At 40.9% G+C, this 27,492-nt stretch overlaps 1 protein-coding gene across 1 annotated transcript in view; it reads right to left on the reverse strand.

The window, feature by feature from the left end:
* Window positions 1-27,492, reverse strand: part of LOC144823941 (SITS-binding protein-like) — a 1,005,701-nt gene that overhangs the window by 816,710 nt on the left and 161,499 nt on the right. Inside the window, exon 2 of the mRNA XM_078682887.1 lies at window positions 7,902-8,073. Within this exon, the coding sequence (XP_078539013.1) occupies window positions 7,902-8,073 (172 nt within the window). The remainder of the gene's footprint in view (window positions 1-7,901; window positions 8,074-27,492) is intronic.

Genomic DNA, 27,492 nt, shown 5'->3' on the forward strand with positions numbered 1-27,492 from the left:
TTCTTTCTCCCCAAGCTACGCTAATCTCATGATGGGGTGGTGGGAGAGGTGTGTAGCTTGGGGAGAGGAAAACCACCAATATATGGCCAACATAGCCCTATGGCTCCGTTTCATAGACGACCTCTTCTTGCTTTGGAAAGGGACTGAACAAGAATTCAAAAACTTTTTTGAAATTCTAAACACCAATGAAGTGGGCTTAAAATTCACCTATAACATTAGCCCAAGAGAAATTGATTTCTTGGACACCAAAGTCTATGTGAAAAATAATAAACTGGAGACAACAGTCCATCGCAAAAAAACAGCAACCAATAGTCTCCTGCATGGACGAAGCTTTCAGCCAACCAGCTTGAAGAAAAGTATCCCATATGGCGAATTACTAAGGATGAAGAGGAACTGCTCCGAAGAGAGCGAAATGGAGCGCAAGTTTGAAGACACGAAAATTCGTTTTCAACAGAGAGGATACAAAAGAACTGATATTAAAAGAGGGGAAATGGCAGTCAGGAATAAAAACAGACTTGAAATGTTAACATCATATAACAAAACCATACTTGGGAAAAGGAAAAATCTGAATGATGACAAAACAACAAATTTAAGTGAATCAACAGAAGAACAGCCAAGAATGATAATCAAGTATACAAAGGAGAGCTTCAAAATAAGAAACATCATGACAAAGTATTGGCACATACTAGAAAAAGACATAGACATTGGAAATGAAATAGGACATGGACCAATGATCACATACAAAAGAGCACCAAACTTATCAGATCATCTGGTACACAGCCATTTCGAATTACGAAAAGACAAAGACTGGCTAGAATCCAAACAAACAGAATTCACAAAATGTCTAGTATGTAAAGCCTGCAGAATTGGGAAAAATCTAAAAAATCTGCTGGAACCATCAGGGAGAAAATTTTAAATAAAATAACAAATTACCTGTGAAACTTCTTTTGTAGTATATCTTCTCCAATGCCAATGCGGCAAAAGATACATTGGGAGCACGACATGCCCTTTAAAGAAACGTATCCTTGAGCACACAAGGGCAATACAGAAAAAGGACCCTACCTATGCAATGGCGAAGCATATGATTAGCCATCCAGGATTCACATGGACAAACATGACATACTCAGGCCTGGCTGTAATACCTGTAAATGAACGTGGGGGAGATAGGAAATTGCAACTAAGAAGATTGGAGTCAAAACTAATTATGAAATTCAAAACCACACAACCAATGGGACTCAATTCAGATGCGGAACTTCATGTACATTTATAATTTGGTCTGATGTAAAAACTTGATAAGCAACTGATGCATGCTTCTTCAAATGAACTGTATTTTCTTTCATTTAATTATGAACTAAACTCTACATAGCAAACATAATCCCAGCTAATGAATGGCAATCTAAAGCGGTGGCAAGGGCACTCAGCCCTAGAAACACGGACTTGTCATCCGATTTGCAGAATTACAGTAGTCATATTATTGATAGTGAAAGCATTCACAGTAGAACACTGTAAATATAAATGCACATATAGGATGAACGTCTCACCGTTTTGCCATATATAGCTGGAACTAAGCTTCATAATCACACACCACTTTGTAACATCAGCATAACATGCAAGGGTAATTTAAAGGCACTTAGTCCCTAAAATATTGCAACAAATCACACCAATGACTAACACTGATAGTATAATTGACATTTCAAAAGTTACTTAAAAGATTGTGATTGAAATATAGTTAAATGTTGTTAATTTAACTACAAGACCCATAATGCATTGTTTAAAAAATGTGTATATAATGCAAAAGTGAAAAAGGACTCGCTCTTTAGAATGCTACCGTGATCAAGAACGAAACGTTCGAAACGCGTAGGTCATCACAGCTACTTAAATAAACGCTGTTGAAAAATTGCCCGAGTGGAGTGCCATCAATCTGAACTTTGTGTTGATATATATATATATATATATATATATATATATATGGCAAACATATATATATATATATATATATATATATATATATATATATATATATATATATATATATATATATATATATATATATATATATATATATATATATATATATATATATATATATATATATATATTTGCCATATGACAGAAACCCCCCAGTCAAGTTTTTGTGCAAAGCTTTACTGGGGTGTTGGCCAAATAGATCAAGAAGTACTGTTAAATAACACACAAGCACTGCAATGTCAGTGGCCTGGCTTTATGAATGACAGCAACTTTTGTGTCACTGATGGGTGCAGACACTCAATAAGTCATCATAAACACACTCTATCACTCATTGTGCACCCATTCTTCCATTCACCCTTTGACACAATCGCAGAAAACACACACACAAACTCAACAACCTATGCAAGATAAATTAAAAGTATACAGGTAGAAAAAAGTAAAGGTGCAGCCTTATAAATACAGCAAAACTAAACATAGCAGCAGTTGTCTATATTATAAATAGTCTACCATTATTCAAAAATTCTGGGGGCATATTATCAAGACAGGAGATTAAATTATCGCTGCTTTATCGGCAGAAAACTGCTGATAAAGCAGCGATAGTGGGCTTGATAATATGCTCTATGGAATTCCAATCGAAGCCCATGTTTGATGTGAAGACATCTAACATGGGCTTCGATTGGAATTCCATAGAGCATATTATCAAGCCCATTATCGCCACTTTATTGGCAGTTTTCTGCCAATAAAGCGGCGATAATTTTATCTCCTGTCTTGATAATATGCCCCCAAGTGTGGGTGCCACTTTAAGAACCATGTTGGCTATCTGGGAAAGATAAAGAAGTGATACACTATGGCGAACAGCATTCCTAATGTTCTCCTGGTTTAGAGGAAGTGTCCACTTGGAATGCGGTGCACTGCAGAGGAAATGAGTATCAAGCAAGCAACTCATTAGTGCTGTCTTGAGAGCTGGGCTGTCCTCTTAAGAAGCATTAAAATAAAAGGAGTAAAAGCTGAAAACATGAAAGGGGAACTATAAAAGTAGAAAATAAAAACTAATGGACCGGACAACCAGCCCTGATACTGAAGTGGACTCATTTTCAGGTGGATGTACGCACGTGATCAGAAAATGCCATCATTCACAATCACTCATGCAGACTTAACCATCACCCCATGCAGTCTGCTGTTATGGTAGAAAGCAGAGTGTAAATTACACTCAGACAGCTCAAGAGCCCTAAAGGCCCTCTTTGTATCTAAGTGGATATATATTTATATGTGAATGTGAAGAACAGGGCCCTTCCTACAGAGACACCCCAGATTTTGGCTAATGGAGGGCGATAAATTTGAGTAGTATGCAGAGTTTTGCCCACTTCACATTATGTTTGGATATCGGAGTTTCTTCTTGTGCACATTAAGTTGGCAAGTACGAGCAAGAATTTGCATCCTCAGCACAACTATAAGGCACTAGAACGCCACAGGGCAAGATTTTCTCAATGCGGGCGGGCAGTCGCGGCAGGTTGTGACGATTCGTGCTGAACAAGCTGCAGAAAGAAGCAGTGCCATCTAGCACACCGCTTGATGCTGTTTGCACTTATTTTACAGTGCAGAGCAAGCTCCTGGCCCCTAAAATCAGCATGCGTTCAAAATGTTGCTCACTCGCTGACCTCCATGGAATCTCGTTGAGTTTTTATGTATTTCTCAAGAAATCCATGGAGTAAAACTCTGCGAGTTCCGCTCACCCCTAATTTTAGCCTTCCCTTGCTGAACCTTTTTTTTTGGCTTTTAGGACTCTGAACACTTTACTCCTACTCACCAGTAGTAAAGTGCTTGTGATATCCCTTCTAAACATGGTAAGATTGGCCTGCACCAGATTGGCACATTAATTTACTTATATGTCTCTAGTAAATGGTAATATATGTAAACAGGGACTGTAAATTAAAGTCTACTTGTGGGCTGTAGCACGCATTGGTCCACCCACTAAAGTAGCTTCTACAACATATCTCAAACATGGTAACATTGGCCTGCACCTGATTGGTACATTTAATTTACTTATAAGTCTCTAGTAAATGGTAATACATGTAACCAGGGCCTGTAAATTAAAGTCTACTTGTGGGCTGTAGCACTCATTGGTCAACCCACTAAAGTAGCTTCTAAAACATATCTCAAGCTGGCCTGTAGTGCAGTTTTAAACTGCCATTTCAACCAGGTAAAGTAGACCTTTTGCCAGGTCTATATCCAGGTCCACTGGAATTATGCTGCAGGAGAGGGCCAAAGTATGGATCTGGGATGAGTAAATTATGCGGCAAGAAAACACAAATCATAGGGCATAATGCAGCAAATTTTGTAATAATATTACTTCAATATTTCATCATTTTTTAAACTCAGTAACACTGTATGGGCATTGGCTGCACATCATTGGTGCCAGTCTAACACCTAAATATAGCAATAAGCAAGAGAAAGGTGACCAGTCCAGCTTTGCAAAGGGTCTTCCATTGTGCATCACTGCATTTTTAGTAACTTTTGAACCGTTTGAGCTACAAACAAAATCTTTTATTTGTTAAAATCTACAGATTATGTGACAGATGCTGGAATATGTGGCAAATTCAGCAAATCTATAATCATGCAAAAATCGCCCTTGGCCACGAAATCGCATATTTCCAGGGGCCCTGCCTTCACTTTCCTTTTCAATGCATATAGGTTCAGTGGCAGCTGCAGGGCTCCGAAGCAGTGGGAGAGCGGGTGACAGACAAAATTAACAGTGATCACTTTATCTCTACTGCTACTTGCTCTATGAACCAAACCGTATCCCCCTGCTTCTCCCGCCAATGTGAAGCTCCAGCAGCATCCTGATTCCTGCACTGACAACAATCTCTCGGACCACATCAACACGAAGTTCCAGGTGAGGCTTCTCACATGGACTTGGACTCAGAGAAGGTAAACTCTTCACTGCTATGAACCTGGTCACTGCGTCAGCCAAGTTCTCCATCTTGGTTGACCAGAACTTGTGACTCTGTCCTGGTCCAGCACTACCAGATACCTGCAAGTGTCGCTTTGAGCTTTTTGGTGTTTTTTCTATCTAAAACTTTAAAAATTCAGAATCCTGTCTCTGCTTCTTGGATTTTTGTAATTTTGGCGTCATGTTATTTATTAAAATGTACTCTTTTATTTAATTGGTTTGAAATTTTACTTATGTTGTGTTTTCACTTTAATACTGTTTTAATACTTTACACATTGCCTCTAAGTGGAGTCTGACTGATTTTGTGCCAAGATACCTGCGGGTTATGCAAGCGTTTCACCCTGACAATGATTGTTTTTATTGCTTAAGTGGAGCTCTAACCCCCAATCTCAACTAACAACCCAGTTTCTTCCAGGATTCATTTATTATGTAATGATTTTCTATTACAACATCCTGACAGATATCTAAGAGGAGATTCTAGCAAGAATTATTAGAGTGCAAATCTTCTCCCACTAGCATTTGTCAGAGGCAGAAAGAAATAACAATCCACCCTTAAATGACTGTCGATGTTAACATATGCTTTTCACAATCAATGTGTCAAGCCTAATGGGCTAATCATAGCTTCTCATAATAAGCAGATTAGACCAATGGCAACAGAAATATTTTCCTAACCCAAACAGACCTGTAGTTGTTATCAATGGCTTATCGTCATAACCAACTGAAGCCTCTTGTACTGAGCACAACTTTTCCCACGAGGCATTCATTGAGTACATTCATGAAATTACGTAGTACAAAAAATGACAGTTGGCAAAGTAAAATTATATCTCTTCTAAGAGGGCTAACAAGGGTTCTAACAGTACAAATCTATAACCATGGTTTATCAGAGGGGATCAGCAGTACCAAAATGCTTGCCTAGTATGGAAATCATGGTAGATAAATACCTATCTGTAGGCTTTCGTACAGAATAAGAAGAATCTACCCTTAAATGCCTATCAACTTTAACATATGCTTTTCACAGTCAACATGTAAGACCTAGTGCCTTTATTATAACTTTTAATTCTAAACAATTATACCTATAAACGTTATCATTCCTTTGTCACCATAATCAACTCAGATCTACTGCGTTGGTACATAAGCCTTCTTTCAAGACAACTTTCATGAATACTGTCATTTAGCTCCTAGATACCCTTGGGTGATTGTCACGCTTTATACATTTTATTTTCATTCCATAAAATTACAAGTATGTACTAAATATAGTTGTCAAACAATGCAAAATCACCAATATAGCCTAATAAGGATTACCATATTGTCTATCTTCGTGGTTTGTTCAGGTGATTCACTGGAAAAAAAAACCTTGCCTACTACAGTAACCTTTAAGATTCCATGTAGCAACCTCCCTCCCTACTGGCTTTAGCACAGTGTAATAAGAACCCACCCTTAAATACATATTTACTTTAACATATGCTTTTTGCAATCAGTATGTCAGGCCTACTACATTTATTGTAACTTTTCGTATTTACCAATCAGACATATATCCTTCATCATTGGCTTGTCACCGTACCCAGCTTAAGCCCATTGTACTGGGTTTAAGTTTTCCATAAGGCAATCATCTGTTGTACAGCCATAACAGTAAATTGTACACAAAATTTCACTTAGTAAAGTAAAATAGTATCTCTCCAAAGCGAGCCTAGTAAGGGTTATTGTTGTGCATATCTTTTTTCCCCACAGTTTGTTCGAGAAGATTACCAACGCCCTAGCCTACTCGAGTAACCTTGAAAAGGCACTTAAGAAAGCAAAACATTGTTGTACACCACAATAGGCACTTATAGATACAAATGTTAACAGTACTCTCCAACTGTGAACTGGTCCTTCTACTACAACACACTTCTAGTCTGGTGGAGGTCAGACATCAAATTAACAGTATTTCAAAACCTCAAGGACAGCCCCGCGGGGTGGCACATGGACTACCTCTATAAACATTCTATTTGCCCCAAATCTTTTCCCATTTTTTAAGTCAACCTCTACTTTCATACAACACCCTCTCTGCAGTCATGCACCAGTCCATGCCTCTTTTCCAATCTCTGAGGAGGGGTGCAGTTTCTGCCCCCATTGAGGAGCTATATTTTGTTTGGTGATAATTATGCCTAGGGTCACCCAGGATTCACACCTGTGTCATCCCAGACATCCCAGCATCGACCACTCACGAGGAACGCCAATGAGAAGCTCTTCTTGCTTTGCGGACAGCCTCCCTCGACGCTCTCCCTGCTCCTTGAGGCCATTTTCAACTTGAACGAGACTCTTGCCATGAACTTGAACAGGCAAACTTCATCTGGCCTAATCTGGTGACTGTATCCAACCTGCACTCCATCACAGTCAGTCTGAAAGTGTGACTTTGACCTGGTCCAGCACGACCAGATATCCCGAGTTGGCACTTTGTGCTGTTTGGCACTATTTGTACCGAAATTCTTTAAAGTTTCATATCTCCGGTGCTACTAATTAGATTTGTGTCATTTTGGTCGTATTTTATTTATTAAATTCGGCTCCCTTTTTGTAGCTAGACATGTGATCATTTTTGTTATGGTGTTTTCACTGTTTTACTGTTGGAAGTGTTGCATAAACACATTGCGTCTATGTTAAGCCTGACAGCTCTCTGCCAAGCTACCGGAGGGTTGAGCACATGTTAATTTGAGTTAGTTTTGTGCCTCACCCTGACAAGGATTGTGGTTGCTGCCTGACCAGAGCTCAAACCCCAGTTAATCACTAACCCAATTTCTCACACTAACTGTATAATAAAATAGTATGTAACAATAAGTCAAATAACTGGTGGTAAGTTTACATGAGCTAGGACTGTGACATGAGTTTTGAACTGATTACTAATTAAGCTTTACTGTATAAATACATACCAAATGAACACTACCAATAGAAACACATACAGAATGCAATATTGTAATTTGAAGGAAAAAATGTATACTTATTTTCTTACCTGTTGATCCTAAAAAGTATCTCTCTAAAACGGATCCATACCCTGCAGGATTTCTTTTTAGATCGCTGATTACAAAAGGTTGCAACTCCATATTCACATTGTTTAAAGGCCAGTGCTGAGCACCGAGGCTTGCTCCTCCGTACCACGAAATGTTTAGCATTGAAAAGCAATTCTGGAACAAAGACAGAAGTCAATTAGTGCCAGAAAAGACTGACTATGCCGTACAATCACTCTTCTGAAAATAATATCATTATGGTTCAAAAAAGTTACAGAGACAACTACAAGGGCAATGCACCTTCATTTAGAACCTCCCAGGTTGCAAACATGGCAGTGCCGTGACTGCAAATATGATTTGGCAGCCAAGAGGCTGAGGGCGTATATTTTGCAGCCTTCATAAACCGAAACAAACATGGCGGTGACAGTGAACAGAAGGCAGTTCCTCGGTCCAAGTTTGTTCCCTTCAGAAGAGAAGATTTTTTTGTTGTTGAAAAAACCACCACCATTCAGTTGCTGGCCGTAATGATCACTGATTCGCAAAGCAAGAAGGCACAAGCTGTAATGAATCTGATATGCAACATAGCCCATTCAGACTTTTCAATTCTGCCACTATCTGATTGGCAGGGGGCGGAGGGGGCAGAAACAGGGCTGGCGGGGGGAGGAGTGGGGGGCAGAAAAGGGCGAGCAGGGCGCCCAGGAACACAGAAAAACACAGGCCAGGAATATGCAGTGAGGGGAAGTGGAATAAGGTAATTGCAGCTGAGCAGGAGCTAATGGCAAAGAAGAGAAAGGATGGGTAAAGGCGACACCGGAAAACGAAAAATGTGGCAGAAACTGTGCATGGTGGAAAGAGTGTGACAAGGAGTTGGCTGGGACATTCAGCTGTGGAGATGGATGGTGTGTTAAGCTATTTGTAGGGGTGCAGTACAAAAATGTAGATTTTAAAGCATCGAACTGCAATAGTATTGACTCCAAGATAACGATTTGCACAACATCATTAAGGTAAGTAGATGTGGAGTTAGAATAGTTGATACACAGTTCTGTATTTTTGCTCACCTTGATGTTTTTGCGCTAGTCAATATTTTGGAGTTGATTTCAATATCGGCCCACCCTCCCACAAGTTCAGCATGACACTCTTTATGTTCGAGTAAGGCAGTCAGGTGATGTATATGCAGTAAATGTACAGGCGCCTGGTGCCTGAGCTGAACTTTGCTGGGCTGAAGATTTCACTCACACGGCTGTGAGCATGACCTCTTTAGCCCAGCAGAGCACTTGGAGGTTCTCCTCATGACGAGGGGCGCATCACAGATAGACTCAGACCAGGGCACTTCAGTTTTAAGTTCTAAAGCTCCCAGGGCCAACTTTCCATCAGTGACACTTCATCACAGAGTGGGGTGGGGTCGGCAAGTCTCATTGACCCCTTCCAACTCTGTGATGAGAAAAGGAAGGTGCTCTTCTCGTTGGCTTGCCCATGGGAAGGTCAGTCAATGAGAGGAGGCAGCAGTCCCAATCCTCCAGGAACCACTGAGGCTTCCCTTCTGCCACCCAAGATCACCTCCGCAGCCCTGTAATTTTTTGCAATACTGGGTGTGTGCATGCAAGCATGTTAGTGTGTTTGTATGTGTGTATGTAATGATGTATAGGTATTTGGGCATGCATGCTGTGAATGGGTGTGTGCACTTGTGAATGGAAGGATATAAATGGAGTGAGTGTGTATGTAGATGGGTGAGTGTGAGTATGCATATGTGTGTGTGTGGCGCCCTCCTTCCCTGGCTCGAATTACCTGCTGCCACTGGTCGATATGTATTCAGACCCCAAGTGGACCGTATGATGCAACACAGAAGCGCGAGATGAGGAAGTCGTGTTTTTCACATGAAAGATTACCCTTTCAGTGCAGTATACAGTTTTAATATCTGGGTATACAGCTTGTCGCCTCCCATTATATCCATTTATTCAGAACCAGGCTGTAATTAGAAATCCCTTTACACATTGGCACTATTTCACCATTCAGGGGCATTATTCCAGCTCCACGGTTGATATATGCTTAAGATCCTACTTTTATCATTGTACGGGACCGGCATATGAAGTAATAGCCCGCTTTTGAGAATACATTCATCCTCTTCAGGCGGCATGTCTTCCCCTGGGAAATAATTGGGAAGTGGCATTCCTGAAGAAGGCAGACCACTGCCGAAACGCTTGTAGATGAATTACTGCCACATCTCTTATTGGTGCATTCTTTGACTGTATATCCTATTGTGATCAATATTGGGATGCTATATCACCACCCATTTACAATTCTTACAAATCAAATGTAACAAATGTTTCAAAGAACTCAATTAAATGTGTGATCTCTACGTATGGGTGTATGAATGAGTGTAATATGCATGTAGTATGATATAGTAATTTCTCTGGCACAATAAGTTAAATATGGTATAAATGGTATAGAAAATATTTAATGAAACAATTTTGTATTTTTGTAGATCGAGTGACGGTCTCTTCTATTGAAACCTCTTTCATAATGAATTTTGAAACATATATTGAAGTTGCCTTAGAACCTCTACAGTAAGTACCGGTCGATATTGTTACATACCAATATTTTTGTGGTGGATGTTTTGACATACAACATATGTGGGTGTGTCCGGCATCTTCGAAAACAATGAAGTACAAAAAGTAGAGAACACTGAAAGCTCGTGGGAGAACAATGGTCATATGGATCTGGCAAAATGGACTCAACAAGAATTCAACATGGAACCCTAAGGTTTGTATTCATCCACATGGAATTCACTGTTGTGTGAATCAATATAAATACTTGTGATGGATGTCTACAGCCAGGGACATTGCCACTACTTGCCTTGCAGACTTTTCACAGCATAAAAAGTGGCACAAAATATACATAAGGTCAAAAGCAAAGGTGAGACAAGCAAATTCATTTTATTAGATTTTTTGCATAAATGTTGGAAATGCAAACTCTGGTCATAACATAACATGTGTATTTGTAAAGGGCACATATCACCCAAAGGTCTCAAGGTGCTAAATAACAGATGTATTTTGTTACCCAACTAAATGGCACTCATTTTATTGACCTCAGATGGATGTAAGCCTGCTGGGATGAGAACCTGTGACCATGGGGTCGAACACAGGCCCCTACAATGTATGCATTAGTCCACTGCGCCACCAGACCCAGTAAAAACAATATATGGCATTGTGAATAACTATTAATAACAAGGACCACAAGTAGCCTCTGGCTGGTTGAGAATGTTTGATTCATTATTTCTAGCAGAAGTAGGGTCTCAATAACTGCCTGTAACATGTTTTGACTCTACAACAATATCAATGAACTCTGTTACATTTTACGAAGAAGTAAGGTTGACTCCACCTCATCAATGTTGCTGACAGGGCGAGACCACTACCTGTACTGTATACTTTACAGTGCCAATATCGATAAAAGGGAAGGGTCCAGTGCATGGCCATTATGAGTAAAATGCTAAGCATAGAACTCATATTAATGTGAACAGAAATTATTATTAAAACCATTTAATTGAATGGATGTCGATTGCTAACATATTTCAAAAGTGAGAACAGAGAAAAGTGATTGAGTTGAGACACTGGCGGAATGTGTGCAACAACGTTGGAAACTCTGTTAGGAGTATGCACGACAAGGATTGTGTATAAAGGCAACATGACTATAACGTTGCATAAAAAATATTATGATGTTCATTCACCGAAAGTTAGTTCAATTATGGAAAGGCAATGAAGGTTTTCAGAAGAGGTTTTTCATTACATAACAGTAACCTGAAATAGCATCCAGTCCATCAGAGCAATGATGCATGTGAAATACATATTTGAGAAAATGGGGGCATGTTCCTTGTCTGTAGGGAAGTTGGCAAAACATGAACTGTGCCACACATTCAAACAGGAGGTCATTGAAAATTCATTTGTTTACATTACCATCTTTCACATCTTATCATATAATATATTCTGGGTGCTAAGAGAGACAATTTTGGTGAAAATATCAACTGATTATGGCATCTACAGAGTAACAAAATGAACCTAGCCATGCTGGTGGTGTGATGGAAGAATCCCAAAAGAATGTTAGGTGACCAGAAGGACGAGGAACTTGGATAGTCTGGGTTATGAAATTGCCTGTATCAACAAAGAAGACTAGCTACATATGACTTTATGGGTTGGACTCTGACTAGTTTTGTCAGTTGGCACCTTGTTGGTGTGTTCATGAAGCCCTCACCCGCCAACCTGGTTGGTGTCATGCTTCATCATCGGGCCCACCCAGTAACACCTAATGTGTCCCGGGTGTGCTACAACGCCTGATTACAGCGGAGCTGGTATATTACTGAGAGTGCAGTGTTGGGGTTTAGTGACGTGACAATTAAAATGGCTTGGCGGGGGTCCCAGTACCCGAGGGTAAATTAATTTTTAATAACTGGGCCACCGTCAGCGGTTAAAAATAAGGCAAGAGGATGTTTGCTGGTGAGTTACGACCTCCTACATCCATTATCGGTCGACATGTTTCAGCCAGTGCCTTAGGAATAAACTGGCTTTCCTCAGGACCTATTAAAAAAGTGCTGGTGCAAGTTAAAAAGGGTGATTGGTGTAATACAGACTATGTGTTACACTCGCTAAGGTGTTTTTCTAGGTGTGAGAGGGGGATTCCCTTCTCATGCATACGCTGAGAATTAGCAGCCAATGCTTCCTGGAGTGAAGCGACAAGGGGATGACCAGTCTTTCTGATAGGGCCTGCCGTGTACCTGTGGCGCCGTCTTCACACTCCGGTCAATTGCCTGCCACCTGTACAAATATTTCTTCTTGGTGCCTCAACATCATTGTTGGGGGAGACTGGAACAATGGGATTTCATTTCTTAATGTTTGATTAACTATGGGACCATTGTGTTCTCACCTTAATTCTGTATTGAACACCCCTGAATTTATGGGCAAATGCGCTGCCCCAGTGTATGCCAACATCTTTATGAAATCATATGAAGCACAAAACATATTGAACAACCCCATCTGGATTACCAACTTGAAAATGCTGGTTCGCTACATAGATGATATTTTCATCCTATGGAAGGGCACCAAAGACACACTAGAGCGAGCACTGACACAACTAAATTTAAAAAATGACAGGATACAACTCACATGGGAAATTTCGGATAAAACCATTACCTTTCTTGAAGTACGTATCAACCTACACCCGGGAAGGATTGAAACAGAAATGTTCCGGAAAGGAACTGACAGGAATAATACTTTGCACTTCCAAAGTTTTCACCAAGATCCCTTGAAACTTCATTTACCGACATCACAAATGATGAGAGTAAAAATAATTACTTCTGACCAAGAGAAAGTGAACACAAAACTTAAGGAAATGGGCGACAGATTTCTAGACAGAGGATACCCAAAAACAGTGATTGATCAATCCATACAAAAAGTGAATAACATGCAGAGAAAAGATCTACTGGTAAAAAATATAAGAGGCAAAGAAAACAGAACGACGATCGTGTCCAAGTACTCTACAGTGAGTTATAAATTCAAGAAAATTGTGAAAAATCACTGGAACATTTTGAAATCTGAACCAGATTTTAAGAGCATCTTCGATACACAGCCCATTTTTGCATTCAGCAGGGGCAGAAATCTTGGAGAATTACTAAAGTACAAAACCAAACCAGAAGAAATATTTCGTGGAACTAGACCCTGTCTACAATATGGTCATTGTAATAACATTATCAGAGGAAACCATCTAACCCATCCGATGAAAGGCCATAAAATCAAACTTCATGTCAATGCCACTTGCGATACAGCGAATGCGATCTATATGTTGAAATGCCCGTGTGGGAAGGCATACGTTGGCAAGACCACACGTAAGATCAAAACAAGATTACATGAACACAAATCCAACATCAGAACTGGTAATGTAAAATCATGTGTAGTCATGCACTTTAAAGAAGCACAACATAACATTTCGCAGTTACAATTTTTAATTTTAGAAGTGATCGAAAAAAAGGAAGAACGTGACAATAATGCTTTTTTGCTACAAAGGGAGAATAATTGGATATACTTGCTGAACTCCCACATACCATTCGGTCTCAATGACCGGACGGAATTTACTTGTTATCTTTAAATTATGTATTTCTTGACTTCAGCCTTGTGCCTAGAATAGAGCATGTGTGATCTTCACCATTTACTCAGTTTACACATCTGCTTTTGTTCTATATGTCTATGTAAAACCACATTCATTTACAACCGCATTCATGTCTCGAATGTTCACTTATAATTGCATACGTTTTTGTTTTGTTTATGTTTTAAATGTTCACCCACAACTTTATTATTCTCGAGTCATAGACATCCCAGTCTAAGTTACGTTTTTTCTCATTTAGCATTGGCCGATTCCCGCTCACATGATCGGAAACAAGACCAATCAACACACAGATAACTAAAATCCGCCAGTGCCTGTTTTTGTTATGAACTCAGACACTAGCGGCGCAGCTCGAATGCGTGATATCACAAAGACCCTGTGTTTTGTTCGAAGTTCGGAATGGAGACGCGGCGCGTCCCAATAGTAAGTCTATATAACCGAAGGAATTAGGTTTCCCTTTAGTTTTTTCACGTTATTTGTTGCACACTGCATCCTGAATTTTGTTTATATTATTCTAGTTTGGATAATCCTGTTAATGCAATGGATGACATACTCATCGCAAATACCTGATCCATGTGAGTGCCTTTCAGGCAGACGTTTTTTTAATAATGAGCACACAGTCACTTTGGGTTTTCTTCACTAACTCACTTAACAATTTGTTATAGATTTTGACAATGATACATGAAAGCATTCTGATGATATCGTGATTATGCCTTGTTTTCAGCTTACTGTCCCCGATGAAGGGCATAGCCCGAAATGCATTGGACGGATTAAATTGATGTTGATGGACGTATAAATTTGATGTTGATGGATTTGAACTCAGGATGATGATTTCAAATTGTTTTTGATGACTAAAAGAAGTAAATAATTTCATTGAAAAATATGAACTTTCGACTGTTTGTCGTTTATCTATACATTGAGGAATCCTGGTCGATCCCAGGAGAATATTGAGCAGTACGCCTGGGGATGCTCTCAACATTCCAGTTGTGAGCAATACTTTTTTGACACCCCTGAATTTGCCATTGATCGTAAGTATATAAAAACAGTGACTTTTGAAAGCATCAAACCGCACTTACTAATTACCGTCCTATCTCCCTTCTCCCTTTCCTTGGCAAAAATTTGGAGCGCCACATCATCGAAAACGCTCAGTAACTTCGTGGAGGAGAATGGCTGCCTAGCCTCTCGTCAGGCTGGGTTTCGCCCGGCGCACTCCACGGAGTCTGTTGTCCTCTCTGTGCTGGACAACCTCAGAGAGGGCATGGATGCTGGCCGTCCCCAGGCTCTGGTCCTCCTTGATTTATCCGCCGCCTTTGACACGGTGGATCATTCCACCCTTCTCTCCCGTGTCGAGGCCGCTCGCATCAGGGGGTCCGCCCTGGCCTCGATTGCATCCTTTTTAAAGGACCGCACTCAGGCCGTCCATCTGGCCAACTTCTCTGCTCCCCTTCAATTGGTCCACTGCGGAGTGCCGCAAGGTTCCTCTTTGTCCCCTTTATTGTTTAATTTGTACATCTCCCCTCTTATTTTTGCGCTTCAGCAGATGGACGTCACCATTTACAACTATGCTGACGATCTCCAACTGGTTTTTAATTTATCCTCCTCCCCCGAGTCCATCCACAATTTTCACTCTATTATGTTGTTTATCAGGGACTGGATGAGCTTTAATCATCTGAAGCTTAACCCTGACAAAACCGAGCTGGTACTGACGGGAGGCTCCTCCAGTCCCTGGTCCTCCCTCTTTTGGCCTTCTTCCCTGGGTCCCCCTCCCACCCCTTCTTTTTCGGTCAAAACCCTAGGGATTAAACTCAATGCGCACCTCTCACTACACTCTCAGATTAGTTCAGTTGTTTCTTCATGCTTCCTCACTGTTCGCACGATCCGTAAGGTGTCCCGTTTTTTTTCTTTCTGTGCCCTCAAACTCATTCTGTCTGCGATGGTGATCTCCCGCTTGGACTATGGCAACGCCTTGTATAACGGAGTCCCCGCCTACCATCTTCGGACACTCCAACTAGTGCAGAATCAGGCAGCCCGACTTGTCTACAACCTGTCCAAGTCCTGTCATGTTACCCCGCTGCTTAAAGCTCTGCACTGGTTGCCTATCCGGGAGCGTGCCTTGTTTAAGATGGGTTGTATCACGTTCCAGGCAAGGGCAGGGACAGCCCCCACTTTATTTCCTCTGAGATCAAGGCATACTGTCCCAATAGAGAATTGCGTTCCTCTTCACAATCTCTTCTGATTGTCCCTCGTTTCAAGAAGAAGAGGTCAGGTGGTGCAAAATTTTCTACGCTTGCGCCTACCTTTTGGAATGTCCTTCCTTCCTCCCTTAGACTTTCCACCCATTATTCAGAATTCCGCAAATCCTTAAAAACATTTTTGTTCACTCAAGCTTTCTCATGTTAGTTGGCCATCTTTTCGCTCCCTCCTGGTTTTATGTCCTAGCGCCAAGAAACCGCGTGGTGTATGTGCGCTTTATAAATATTTTAATTTCAATTTCAATTTCATATGTACTAAACACACCTCTCCCTTTCGTTCTTGTCCCAGCGAGTGCATGCAAAGTAGAAGCCACTTGTTCTGATGGAAGCTCAGTGCAGCTAAGAGTGACAAGAAAATCTGATGGAGATGACAACAAGACGAGAATGAGCCTGAAAGGCACGTGCTACAAAACTTCATGGGCACAACACCTTGCTCTCAATATAAGATGAGAGAAGGGGCACTTGCTCTACCTGTACGTTCTGAAAATATTTTTTTTTAGAAATGACAAGGAAGTATGGTGAGAAAAGAGGACTGCAAATATTCCAGACCCGGCATACTGTGAAGGAGACCTCATGTGCATGCACCCCACCAACCTATTGGGAGACCTTATACACCTTTTTTTGTATTGAGCAGAAACAATAGAGAGAAATTCATCATGTCACAATAAATACACAAAACAAAAAAAAATCATACATAAATGACAAAGGAATCAATCCATACCGACGGTCAAGTCATCTCCGGTCTTTCAAGAAAAGATGATAAAGTGCAGTGTGCCAACAGTACATTTTGACCATGTTAAAACATCAGTGAAAAGTGAGATGTCCTTCATCAATTGGCTGAGCCTATCCCTGTATTTCAGGAAAAAATTGTATTGTAGTTGTGAGCACGTAAATATCAGCTATAGATTTAAGCATTATTTGAGACAAAAACTGCTTTGAGCTTCAGACATAAACTGCATTTTGTATTTTTGTACATTGAGTGACGGTCTCCTCTATTAAAACCTCTTTTATAATGAATTTTTAAACATATATCGTAGTTTCCCTAGGAACTCTACAGTAAGTACTGGTCGATATTGTTACATGCCAATATTTTTGTGGTGGATGTTTTAACATACAACAAGTGGCACGCAGACATTTAGTGCTGGAGAAGTGAAAACATGCCTTAGTTGACATGGTGCTTAGATGATTTCCTTTTTATGAATCACGTAAAACCATGCACAATTATTTCATGGTTAAATTTACATTGTTTACTTTATATTTGACCTCACTATAGAATATACATTTTAATCTGCAAAATGTGTTTTGAAGTAGTATATATATATTTGTGCTGAATTAACACGCATCATCAAGTGTAGAGAAAAGCTGAAATACAGCTTGTAATACTCGTGAATTAGTCTGCTTTGAAAGCCTCAGCACTGTCTGTCGTTACGATCAGAATGCATGTTTGCCTTTTAATTTTTCTCCAGTGAAAGAAAGAAGTTTCTTGTAGTTTATGGCTTGCAGCTTGCTTTTATCAGTATTCAGTTGCCTAAACAAAGCTTCATTCATTTCATTACATGGAGTGAAACTGCAAAGCACACATTTTCGTCAGTATTAATATAAAATGTATTCACAGTTTCTGCGTAATAATACCTTCTTGTTAGAGTAAAGTTTTTTGTTCAGTTGAAATAAATTGTTTCTTTGGCAGATAGCTAGGAGATTAAATCATTTAGAGCAAAATTCAAATGTGTTACAAGAACTGATTGATGACGTGAAGGGTGTCAATGATTTTCTATGAAGACCAAAAGTCACATGTTTTGATGAACTATGTACTCGTCCTTTGCTGATGGGGGCTTTTGTTTATTAGTTTTTTGCTTTTTTTTAGTTCTGTAGAAAGAGAAAGGAGCTGCTGTGGGCAGCCTCTGGGGAGACAGCAGACAGGGTTAGAAGGCTTATTTCGCCTATGCATTATTCTGTTTATGGGAGATTTTGCAATTATTAATTATTGATTTATCTTCATGCTAAGCTCACTCTTGCTTTGTATTTCTTGAACTCTTCATGAGTTCTGACTGACATCATGTATGCCTCATTTCTTTCCATAGAGTAGGGATTTCTTCCTTAAAGGAACGCTTTGTAAGCAATTTCTGTTATGCTCTAGATTGATTATATTTTCAATTCTGTAACCTAATGAAGGATGAGTCGGAGTAAACTTAAATTTTGATTGGAAATTAAATCCTTTTAAAACTACTCACAACTCTCATCATTGCCTTAAATATTTAATTGCATTTGGTAGTGGTACTTTTGCAATGAGAAATCCCTGTGTGATTTTTCTGTTCCTTCAGTTGGTAGCAGAGGATGGTTATACACCTTGACCAAAAGGATCGGAGCTCAGATTAATGCCTGATTGGAGCTACAAAACAATTTCCCAAGTTAGATAAATGTCCAGATCCTGAAAAAATTCCTGATTGCTTATTGCAATGCCCAGAACTTGAAGACTGGCAAAGCAGTACTGGAAGAAAATTCCAGAAGGCGATTGCTTAAGTACTCAACCTGGACATTGGGAATGCGCTTTATGTTGGCATGCCCAACTACCTTTTTTCCCAGTATCCAAATAATTTAGAATGCTTCAGCCAAACTAGTTCACAACAAGACCAGGTTTAGCTCAGCTTTGGCCTGCTTGAAAGAACTACATTGGCTGCCTATGAGACAGAGAGCCAAGTTTAAACCACTATGCTATGCGCACAGAGCGTTACATAAACTCGCCCTAGAATTCTGCAGGATAAATTAGATTTTTATGTCCTCTTGCATGACCTTAGGTCAGGCCACCACACACTAGCCAAAACCCTACACATAAAAAAAGTTAGAGCGGGGGGGCACTCCTTTTCTTATTTGGCAGCTACCCACTGGAATAAACTCCGGCTAGAACTTTGTCTCACTGAGAATCATTTGAGATTCTGAAAGAAGTTGGAGAAGTGGATTTTCTCAGGACTAAAGTTTTGATGTTGATGAATTATTGCTCTAGACCAGATGCTTTATGTCATATGTCACAATCCCCCCTAACAGGTTTTCGCTTATCCTAGCGCTGTGATATCCCTTGGGATGAATGTTACACTCTAAAATTACAAATACAACACAGGTATGAGTGTCAATAGGGTTGTGAAATGTTGTTAATGTGCTAGAAGGTATTTTTAGTAGTGTTGAAAAAATAGTAAGGTTCGGACTGATGATGACATTTTGCTCATCAGACTTGACAGAGACTGAAATGGACTTGTGACACTACATAGAAGCTTGTTTTATGTTGTGGTCCGTTGTTAACCCTAATGGAAGTAAACGGGTCAGTTGATGACCTAAAATCCTGGGATAAAGCCTAAGGCTGGTCTTAGTTTGGCATACACTAAGCGTGTTTTGTCAGCTGTGGAAGTAAGTACTGTGCATAGGGCCTTGCCAGTGCTATCACAGGGAAACTTGAAGCATGACAAGTGAAAATTGTTGAGGTTTCTTCAGAAAGGTTTATTTGGGGAAATCTCAAAGATTTTGACTTAGTGAGGGTGAAATCGCCCTAGATGAGATTTTGCTGGATGTAAATAAAACACTCCGATTTTGTTTGGTTCTATAATTTATTTTGTGGTTTAAAACTTTTTATTTTGAGAATGCAAAAGTAACAATAGCCGCCACCTAAATCCACTCTCCAGGGGGAAATGACATGTATGCATGTCTTTGGTAGATGGGCTGGAAGAAGGTAGAATGAAAGAGGAAAGAGGTGGAGGAGACAGGAGACTACGTAGCTGAGAGATATCTTTATTCCAGTGATGTACATTTGCGCACACCGGGGAGATAAGTTATCTCCTGTGGGGGTGATCTTAAGTGGAAGAGTCTGCCTTAGGCAGTCGGAGGACTCAGCACGTGAGCTCTGTAAATTCAGTGGATACAAAGTCTATGGTGTTGCCCTAAGTTTTCTTGAATCTGGGGAGTGTGTGTGTAAGACTTGCCGTAAGCTTTTCCATGCTCACCACCTCCCATACTTTATGTAGCCAGTCCAGTGTGGTTGGAGTCTTTTCTGTTCCCCATTTAGAAAGCAGCACCTGTTTAGTGGCAACCAGCTCTAAGATGATCGCTCTCCCTCTACACGACTTATGGGGGTAGGTAAGCGTGCTGGGGAGTCCCAATAAGATATAGCTAAGGAATCAAGAGATTTCTGTGTGATGGATGGTGTCTATGTCCAGCATTATTGATTCCCAATAGGCTTGTATCTTCGGGCATTACCAGAGAGCATGTGTGAGAGTGCCTATCTGCCCGCAGCAGCTCCAGGTAAGATTGTCCCCTCCAATTCTGGCTAGGGTTTGGTAACAGTAATGTGCGATTTTCTGGAACATTTCCTTCCTAGCGGTGCTACCGGAGGAAGCTCTGGCCCTTTGAATAATATAGGGCCATTCTTTGAGAGAGAGCCAGTGTTGAAGTTCGGACTCCCATTGACGCAGCGCAATGGATTTAGTACTATGTTTAGGCATAATCAGGAAGGTATATATGTCTGAGAGCAGGTGCTTGTCTGAACTTCGGGTATGTACCATTTTTCAAACTGAGTTAGTGGGCAACTAGCGTGGGGGTGCACCTGTGCTCGAGTCACCCAGTGTCACAAAGCAAGATATTGCCAGTACGCATCCAAGGGAACTCCAAAGTCCGAGACAAGTTGAGGGAATTCTAATATTCCCTTCTGATAAAAAAGGTCACCAATTCTTTTGCAATTGGCCTCCTGCTATTTGAGATAGCTATTCCTCTCTCTAGCGAGGGGGAAGTCCGGGTTTCCTAAAAAGGGGTTAATGGTGATATGGGGGTTGAGAGGCCACAGAGCTCCTGCACCCTGTCCCACGTCCTGAGGGAAGCCCTCAAAACTGGGTAGACATAAACGTCCATCAGATGATGTTGTTTAGTGAGCCAAAGCACCTTCCAGATATGTATTCCTGCAACTGAAGGATCAATAAAGCACCAGTGTTTCACTGACTGAGTTTTATACCATTCTATCATATATCGCAATTGTAGAGCTTGAAAGTATCGCTCCAGTTGCAGAACACAAAGTCCCCTGTCCTCCTGTCTGGTATGTTTGGTGGCATGCCATGCGAGCTCTCTTCCCTCCCCAGATAAATTCCCAGACACAGTATTGCAGTTGTGCTACCAGCTGCTGTGGGGGCTGCAGTGGGAGAGTCTGCATCATATTCAGGATGCACAACAGTAGAGACATTTTAATAGCAGCTAGCCTGCCTAACATGACCTTGTGTGTTTTCTCCAAGTCAGGAGCTCCTCTCGAATCTCAGATAAGAGCAACAAGTAGTTCTCCTGGGCATCTTTTCAACCCTAAGGAATATTTGCACCCCCAGGTAGGAAACACCCTCTGAAGCCCTTGTAAATGAGTACTGTGCCACCAGTTGGCTTTGGTAAGCTATCGGGATAGTTAAGCTGAAGGCTTGCATTTGCTTGATATTCATTTTAAAGCCAGACGCATGACTAATGACTTCTATTTCCTGTAGGAGGGAAGGTAAGGAGGCGAACGGCTGTGTGAGGAAGAGCACCACATCGTCTGCATGAAGCAAAACTTTGTGTTCCCTGTCTCCCATCCGAATCCCCGTGATAGTGGGGTGTTGGTGGACTCTTACCTCAAAGGGCTCCATGTAAAGAGCAAATAGTACCAGTAATAGCAGGCACCCCTGGTGGGTAACCCTCATGATCCGGAAGGACCAAGAGGCAACCCCATTCACCCTGATGCATGCCTCTAGAATACTGTATATACAGTCCACCCACCTCAGGAAACGCCCACCTATACTAAATCTAGACTGCACCGGTTTTAGGTATGGACAGTGGACCCTATCTAAAGCCTTCTTGGCATCTACTGAAAGGAGCAGGGCGGGCTGCTGGGTGCTTTGAGTTTTATCCAGTAGATGGCGCAATCGCCATGTCCCATCACTAGAGCTGTGCTCCGGGATAAAGCCATATTGATCCGAGTCCACAAGACCTTGCATATAGGGGGCCAGATGAGCAAGAAGAATGGTAGTGAAAATTTTCAAATCAACATTTAATAATGCTATGGGGTAACACTGCACAACTTCGGAGACACCCACCCGCGTCCCTGCTGCACGGCTTCTTGCAACGCTCAGGCACTGAGAGCTCAGCCGGACACCTGCTTCAGTTGCTCTGATCCTCAGTCCCAGCTTCCTCAGAGTGCTGGGTCCCAGGGTGGCTGTGTTGAAGCTAATTATCGGCCATGGTCAGCGGAGCTCCGTAGAATCATCGTTACTCAGCCGTATCCTGGCCACGACCCCCCCTTAAAATTTCTTTTAGTTGAGCAGACAAAGTTGTTTTATTTTGTGTTTCTTTTTGTGGAAGTTTGTCCAAAAACTTGACAGAAAACAAAAAAACTGACTGAAATTGAAACTGTGACAGGATTGGAGAAAAAAAAATGCTCACCATGTTTACTCACGGAATTGCCGATCTGATAAAATCATCCAAATAGCAAGTGTGAGGAAATATGTATCATACTTACCTGCACCTCACGCTCCGCTCGTATCGCTGTTTAGCCCACCACCGCCACTACTGGGCTAAACAGCGATACGAGCGGAGCGTGAGGTGCAGGTAAGTATGATACATATTTCCTCACACTTGCTATTTGGATGATTTTATCAGATCGGCAATTCCGTGAGTAAACATGGTGATTCACCTCTACGAACTGGGTAAGCAGCAGTATCTTTTTTTCCACAGGTTAAGCCCTAACCTATACCTTTTTACAATGCCTAGGGTCTTCTCTCCCTGCCAGGTGACCCAGGAGGCTTTAACAGCAAATAGCAAGTGTGAGGAAATATGTATCATACTTACCTGCACCTCACGCTCCGCTCGTATCGCTGTTTAGCCTACCACCGCCACTACGCTATAAATAACGCTATAATCACACCTGCCATGCAAATCCTCATGGCCACGTTCTACCTGCCGCTCTAGGTCGTTCACGCACCTTAGAAGCCGGCAACATGTTGTGTTACAAATATACAATTCTCATTGACTCTACCTTGTATGTCTGTTTGTGTCTTTCTGTTATATGTACAGTAAAGCAGAGGGAATCCCCCTCTAACACGTATAGCACCTTAGCGAGTGCAACACTTTTTAACACACACCAACCACTTAATATAGTTTATTTACTTTATCACCCACACATACTCATTGGTCCTGAGGAAAGCCAGTTGTAAACAAAAGGCCTGGCTGAAACATGTAGACCACATAGGACGTAGGAGCTCTTAATTCACTCCACAACGTCCACTTGCCTTTTTATCTGCTAGCAGGGGCCCAGATATTAAAATTATCCTTATACCCTCGGGAACTGGGACTACCTGCATAGTTTTTAACATCACGTTCACACCCACTTATCACAGCACACTCAGTAAGTATACCAACTCCTCAGTAATCTGGAGTCGCAGCACACCCGGGACACATTCGGTGTCACTGTGGTGGGCCCGATGATGAAGCATGCCACCAACTAGGTTGGTGGGTGAGGGCTTCATGACCAAACCAAATGGTTTGCCCACAGACGTACCCTCTGAGTCTCGCCAACACAACTAAGCTAGTCCTTTCTTGATATTACTGCAAAAAAAAGAAACCACCAGACCTAGTTGAGAAAAATATTAAGCAGGATGGGGGAGAAGCTTCAGTTTACCCATTGAGAGAAATCGTGGGAGATGTGCATGTTCATGTACCACGGAACTAAAGTGAACTTGCTGTATTTGTGAACACATTCCAAAGCTGAGATACAGGCCTAAGCTGTGGTACTCACAACTTGATGGATATGTTGAAATTTCCAAAGGTATTGAGTATTAATGTGGAAATGTTGCCATGCAAACTGAATTGTGGCTTGAATGTAAAGTTTTTGTGCAAGTGCCAGGTGAGGAGACACTGAAAATCTTTTGCATTAATGCACCATTTTCTGTTGTTATGGAGAAAAACGAAGTAGTGATCACTTTTCAGAAGGGCAGAGTGCCACCCAAAGATATTAATTGGGTACAGATTAAAAGAACCACACAAGAATGAAAAGAATAGGTTCATGTGTTTTGTGAAAGAGTGTGCCAAGAGTTTCAACAACATAGTGGGAGAGAATGTCCTGATGCCAGTGACATGAGATTCTTTGTGACAAAGTTATTGGATTAATGTTCTCTGATCAGATCAGTGTGTACATGCAGCAAATATGTGTTTGTTTGCAAAGAAAGCTGATTGGATTCTGAAGGATGAAGGGTACTGTAGTGCTGAACAAGAAATGAAGAAGGAAAAACATATGATGGTTCAGATGGAGTTTGCTCAGAAACTTTTTTAGAATCAGTTGTTTGCAGAGAATGAAGGTGAGTTACAATGTGTTGTTTCACAAGCAGAAGTAAAAAGTGCACAAGGAAGATTTGGTGCTTCACAGGCTAGAGGTAGAGGTGTTTTGGTTGGTACAAATCTAGGTATGGATGTCGCAGTGCTGGAAAAAGTGTCCTTTTGCTATCTTGGTAACACATTTGAGCATTGGAAGAGGAAGTGTATACTTAAACCTGACACACTAAATGGAAATGTGCTGTATTTGAAAATGAGAGTTTTAGCCCAAACATTTGTGAAATTATCAAATCCATTGTGAGAACAGTGGAAGTTCCAGACTTACCCCACTTAGGAAAGAATACCAAAGTTGCAGGAGTTTTAAACAGAGACAATACAAATGCAGTTTTAGAGAAATTTGCTGTAAAAAATAGGTTAATTTGAGAAAAGTTACCAATTTGTTGTTTGTGACTCAAGCACTGAAGACCACACAGGAAAACATTTGTTTTGCAAATTAAACAGCACAGATTACTGTACACCAGATGATGTTAAATATCAGATTCCTGATGAGGATGTACAGTTTAAAATGGCCCAACAAGAGGCAGCTGTAGGATTGTTTCCAGAAATGACAGTTGAAAAATTACCTAATAATTTGAAAGATATAGTAAACTCAGAAATATGGGACTTCACGGAGAAAGATGGCAGATTAATAAAACGTACCGTACTAGTTTTAGTTAAATTAAAACAAAATTACATGTATTTAAGAACATCATCAGTTGCAGGAAGTTCACCCATTTTTGGAGATTAACTGAGTAAAGGAATTTTGATGGAATTAATTGAAAGTTCTTGCAACTCTCTGATCACAGGTTTACAAAAATTAAATGAGAAGAACAGAATAGTGCAGGAGATTAAAAGCATAATTGTTTAATGTTGTCCTATGGTACTGAATTCAGCCAACATTTTTTTCACATTACATGTATTGGAGAAGGGCTTACTGTTGTTGATTTTTATCAAGTTTATGTCACAGTGCCATTGCATGAGAATAGTCAAGAGTACTATCAAAACGAAGGTGAATATCTGGGACACATAATTGGAAAAGGAGCTAGAAAGGTGTCACCAGAGGATAGAGTGGAAGCAATTCACAAGATTAACCCACTTCAAATTCAGAAAGAAGTCAGGATGCTTTTGGAAATGGTGGCTGCTGTAGACAGTGGGTACCAAACCTTTCCCTAGTGGCTAATCCTTTTTTGAGGCTGACACACAAGGAAATGTCGGATCCGCTTCCATTGGACATTAATTGCAAAAAAGCATTCCTAGAGTTGAAAAAGAAAATGAGTCTCAACCTGGCACTAGGGATGCAAGTTTATTTAAAAGAAAATATACCAATTTGCAGTGAGAGGGAGGGATGAGCTCTCTCAGCACCTGTTCAAAAGCATGAAGATGATCAAAGGTCTGTGACGTATTTTCCAATAACCTGTGACCCCATTGTCACAGAAATGCCCAGCTACCTTAACTTAGTAGCTGTGGTTGATGTCAGTCACAAAAGGAGTGAGAATCTAATGATGGAATGTCCAATTACTGAAATGGCCCCTTACTTTGTGGAGTTGCTACTGAAAATGTATATGATGAAAACATGTCTGGATTCAAATGAATTGAGTCTACTGACAGCAAATTACATTGTTTGATATGAAACTGAACATGAATGTTTAGGTGTCACAGATATATGCATGAAGCCATGATTAGACTTTAATGATGAACCCCTGATTGAGCCCTACCATGTCCATTTTGTAGATGGCCCATGTTTGAGAGGTAACAATGGCACATTAGGAGCAGCATATGCTGTGTTCCCTATATATTATGTTGTCAAAGCTTCATGGCTTCCAGGACTACAGTTGCACAATATTGTGTCATGTTAGCCTGTACATTCAATGGAATTGTCAGCATCTGAATCTGAGAAGGACATGGTCTATCTAATGTTGATGTCAATAACTTACAATTAGAAAGAGTTAAAGGAGGTACAAGAAAATGTTTCAGAGGCAGAACAACAAGGTTGTATCAGAACATGTTTTGAAAAAAATGACAACTACACAATAGCAAATGTGTTACTGCAAGAACTAATGCCCAGGTTTAGATTGCCAGTTTTTCTGAAATCTGATCAAAATACTTGCTCTGTTAATGAGGCCTCAAAGATGATGTGTGCAGACTTACAGTTTGACAAAGATTGCATAGTAGCTATGTGCCTGAAGTTTCAAGCATAATAAAGCAAAACAAAGACACCACAGTCTCCCTTTTCAAAAGACTGTGTCTCAGCATCACTGAAGTGGCTTGAAAATGTACATGCAAATGCACTTGTGAAAACCACAGATGAGAAGATTAGCGATTGCTGTTAAAGACTGGTTGATGTGGAACATGCAGTTTCTAACAAGATTGCAGCTGCTACACAAGATCTGCATAGTGGACAGTGCCACAACTTTGATCTGAGAGATGTTGTGAACAAAAAGCACAATCTGAGGATTCAGTTGAAACCAAAATGGAAAGGCCTGTTCCTACCTGGCGTCTAATGATCTCAATGACCTTCGCAACTCTTAGTCTACTAGGCCCCTATTATTTCAGCCTTGTTTGGCTTTGAATGTTGCTCGTGATCGCATCGCGCACAGGGATCGCGCCGTGTCCCTCGCGCTTCATGATAGTCTCTCTCTTGCTCTCACCCAACTCCAGAGCTGTTCTCCCTCTGCCCCGGAACTTACTTTGATTGTCGGCGCGCTCTTCACCGACACTTCTCTACGCGCATTAGAGGAAAGGCCATGAGCAACACACGAGTAGCGTGTTATCGTTGCTAGGGGCCTTTCCTCTGTTTCTTCAACCTCACAATGCACGTCTCTCAGCAACAGTTGATCGT

This window comes from Lissotriton helveticus, chromosome 3_1 (assembly GCF_964261635.1).
Source record: "Lissotriton helveticus chromosome 3_1, aLisHel1.1, whole genome shotgun sequence".
In the NCBI taxonomy this organism is placed as follows: domain Eukaryota; kingdom Metazoa; phylum Chordata; class Amphibia; order Caudata; family Salamandridae; genus Lissotriton; species Lissotriton helveticus.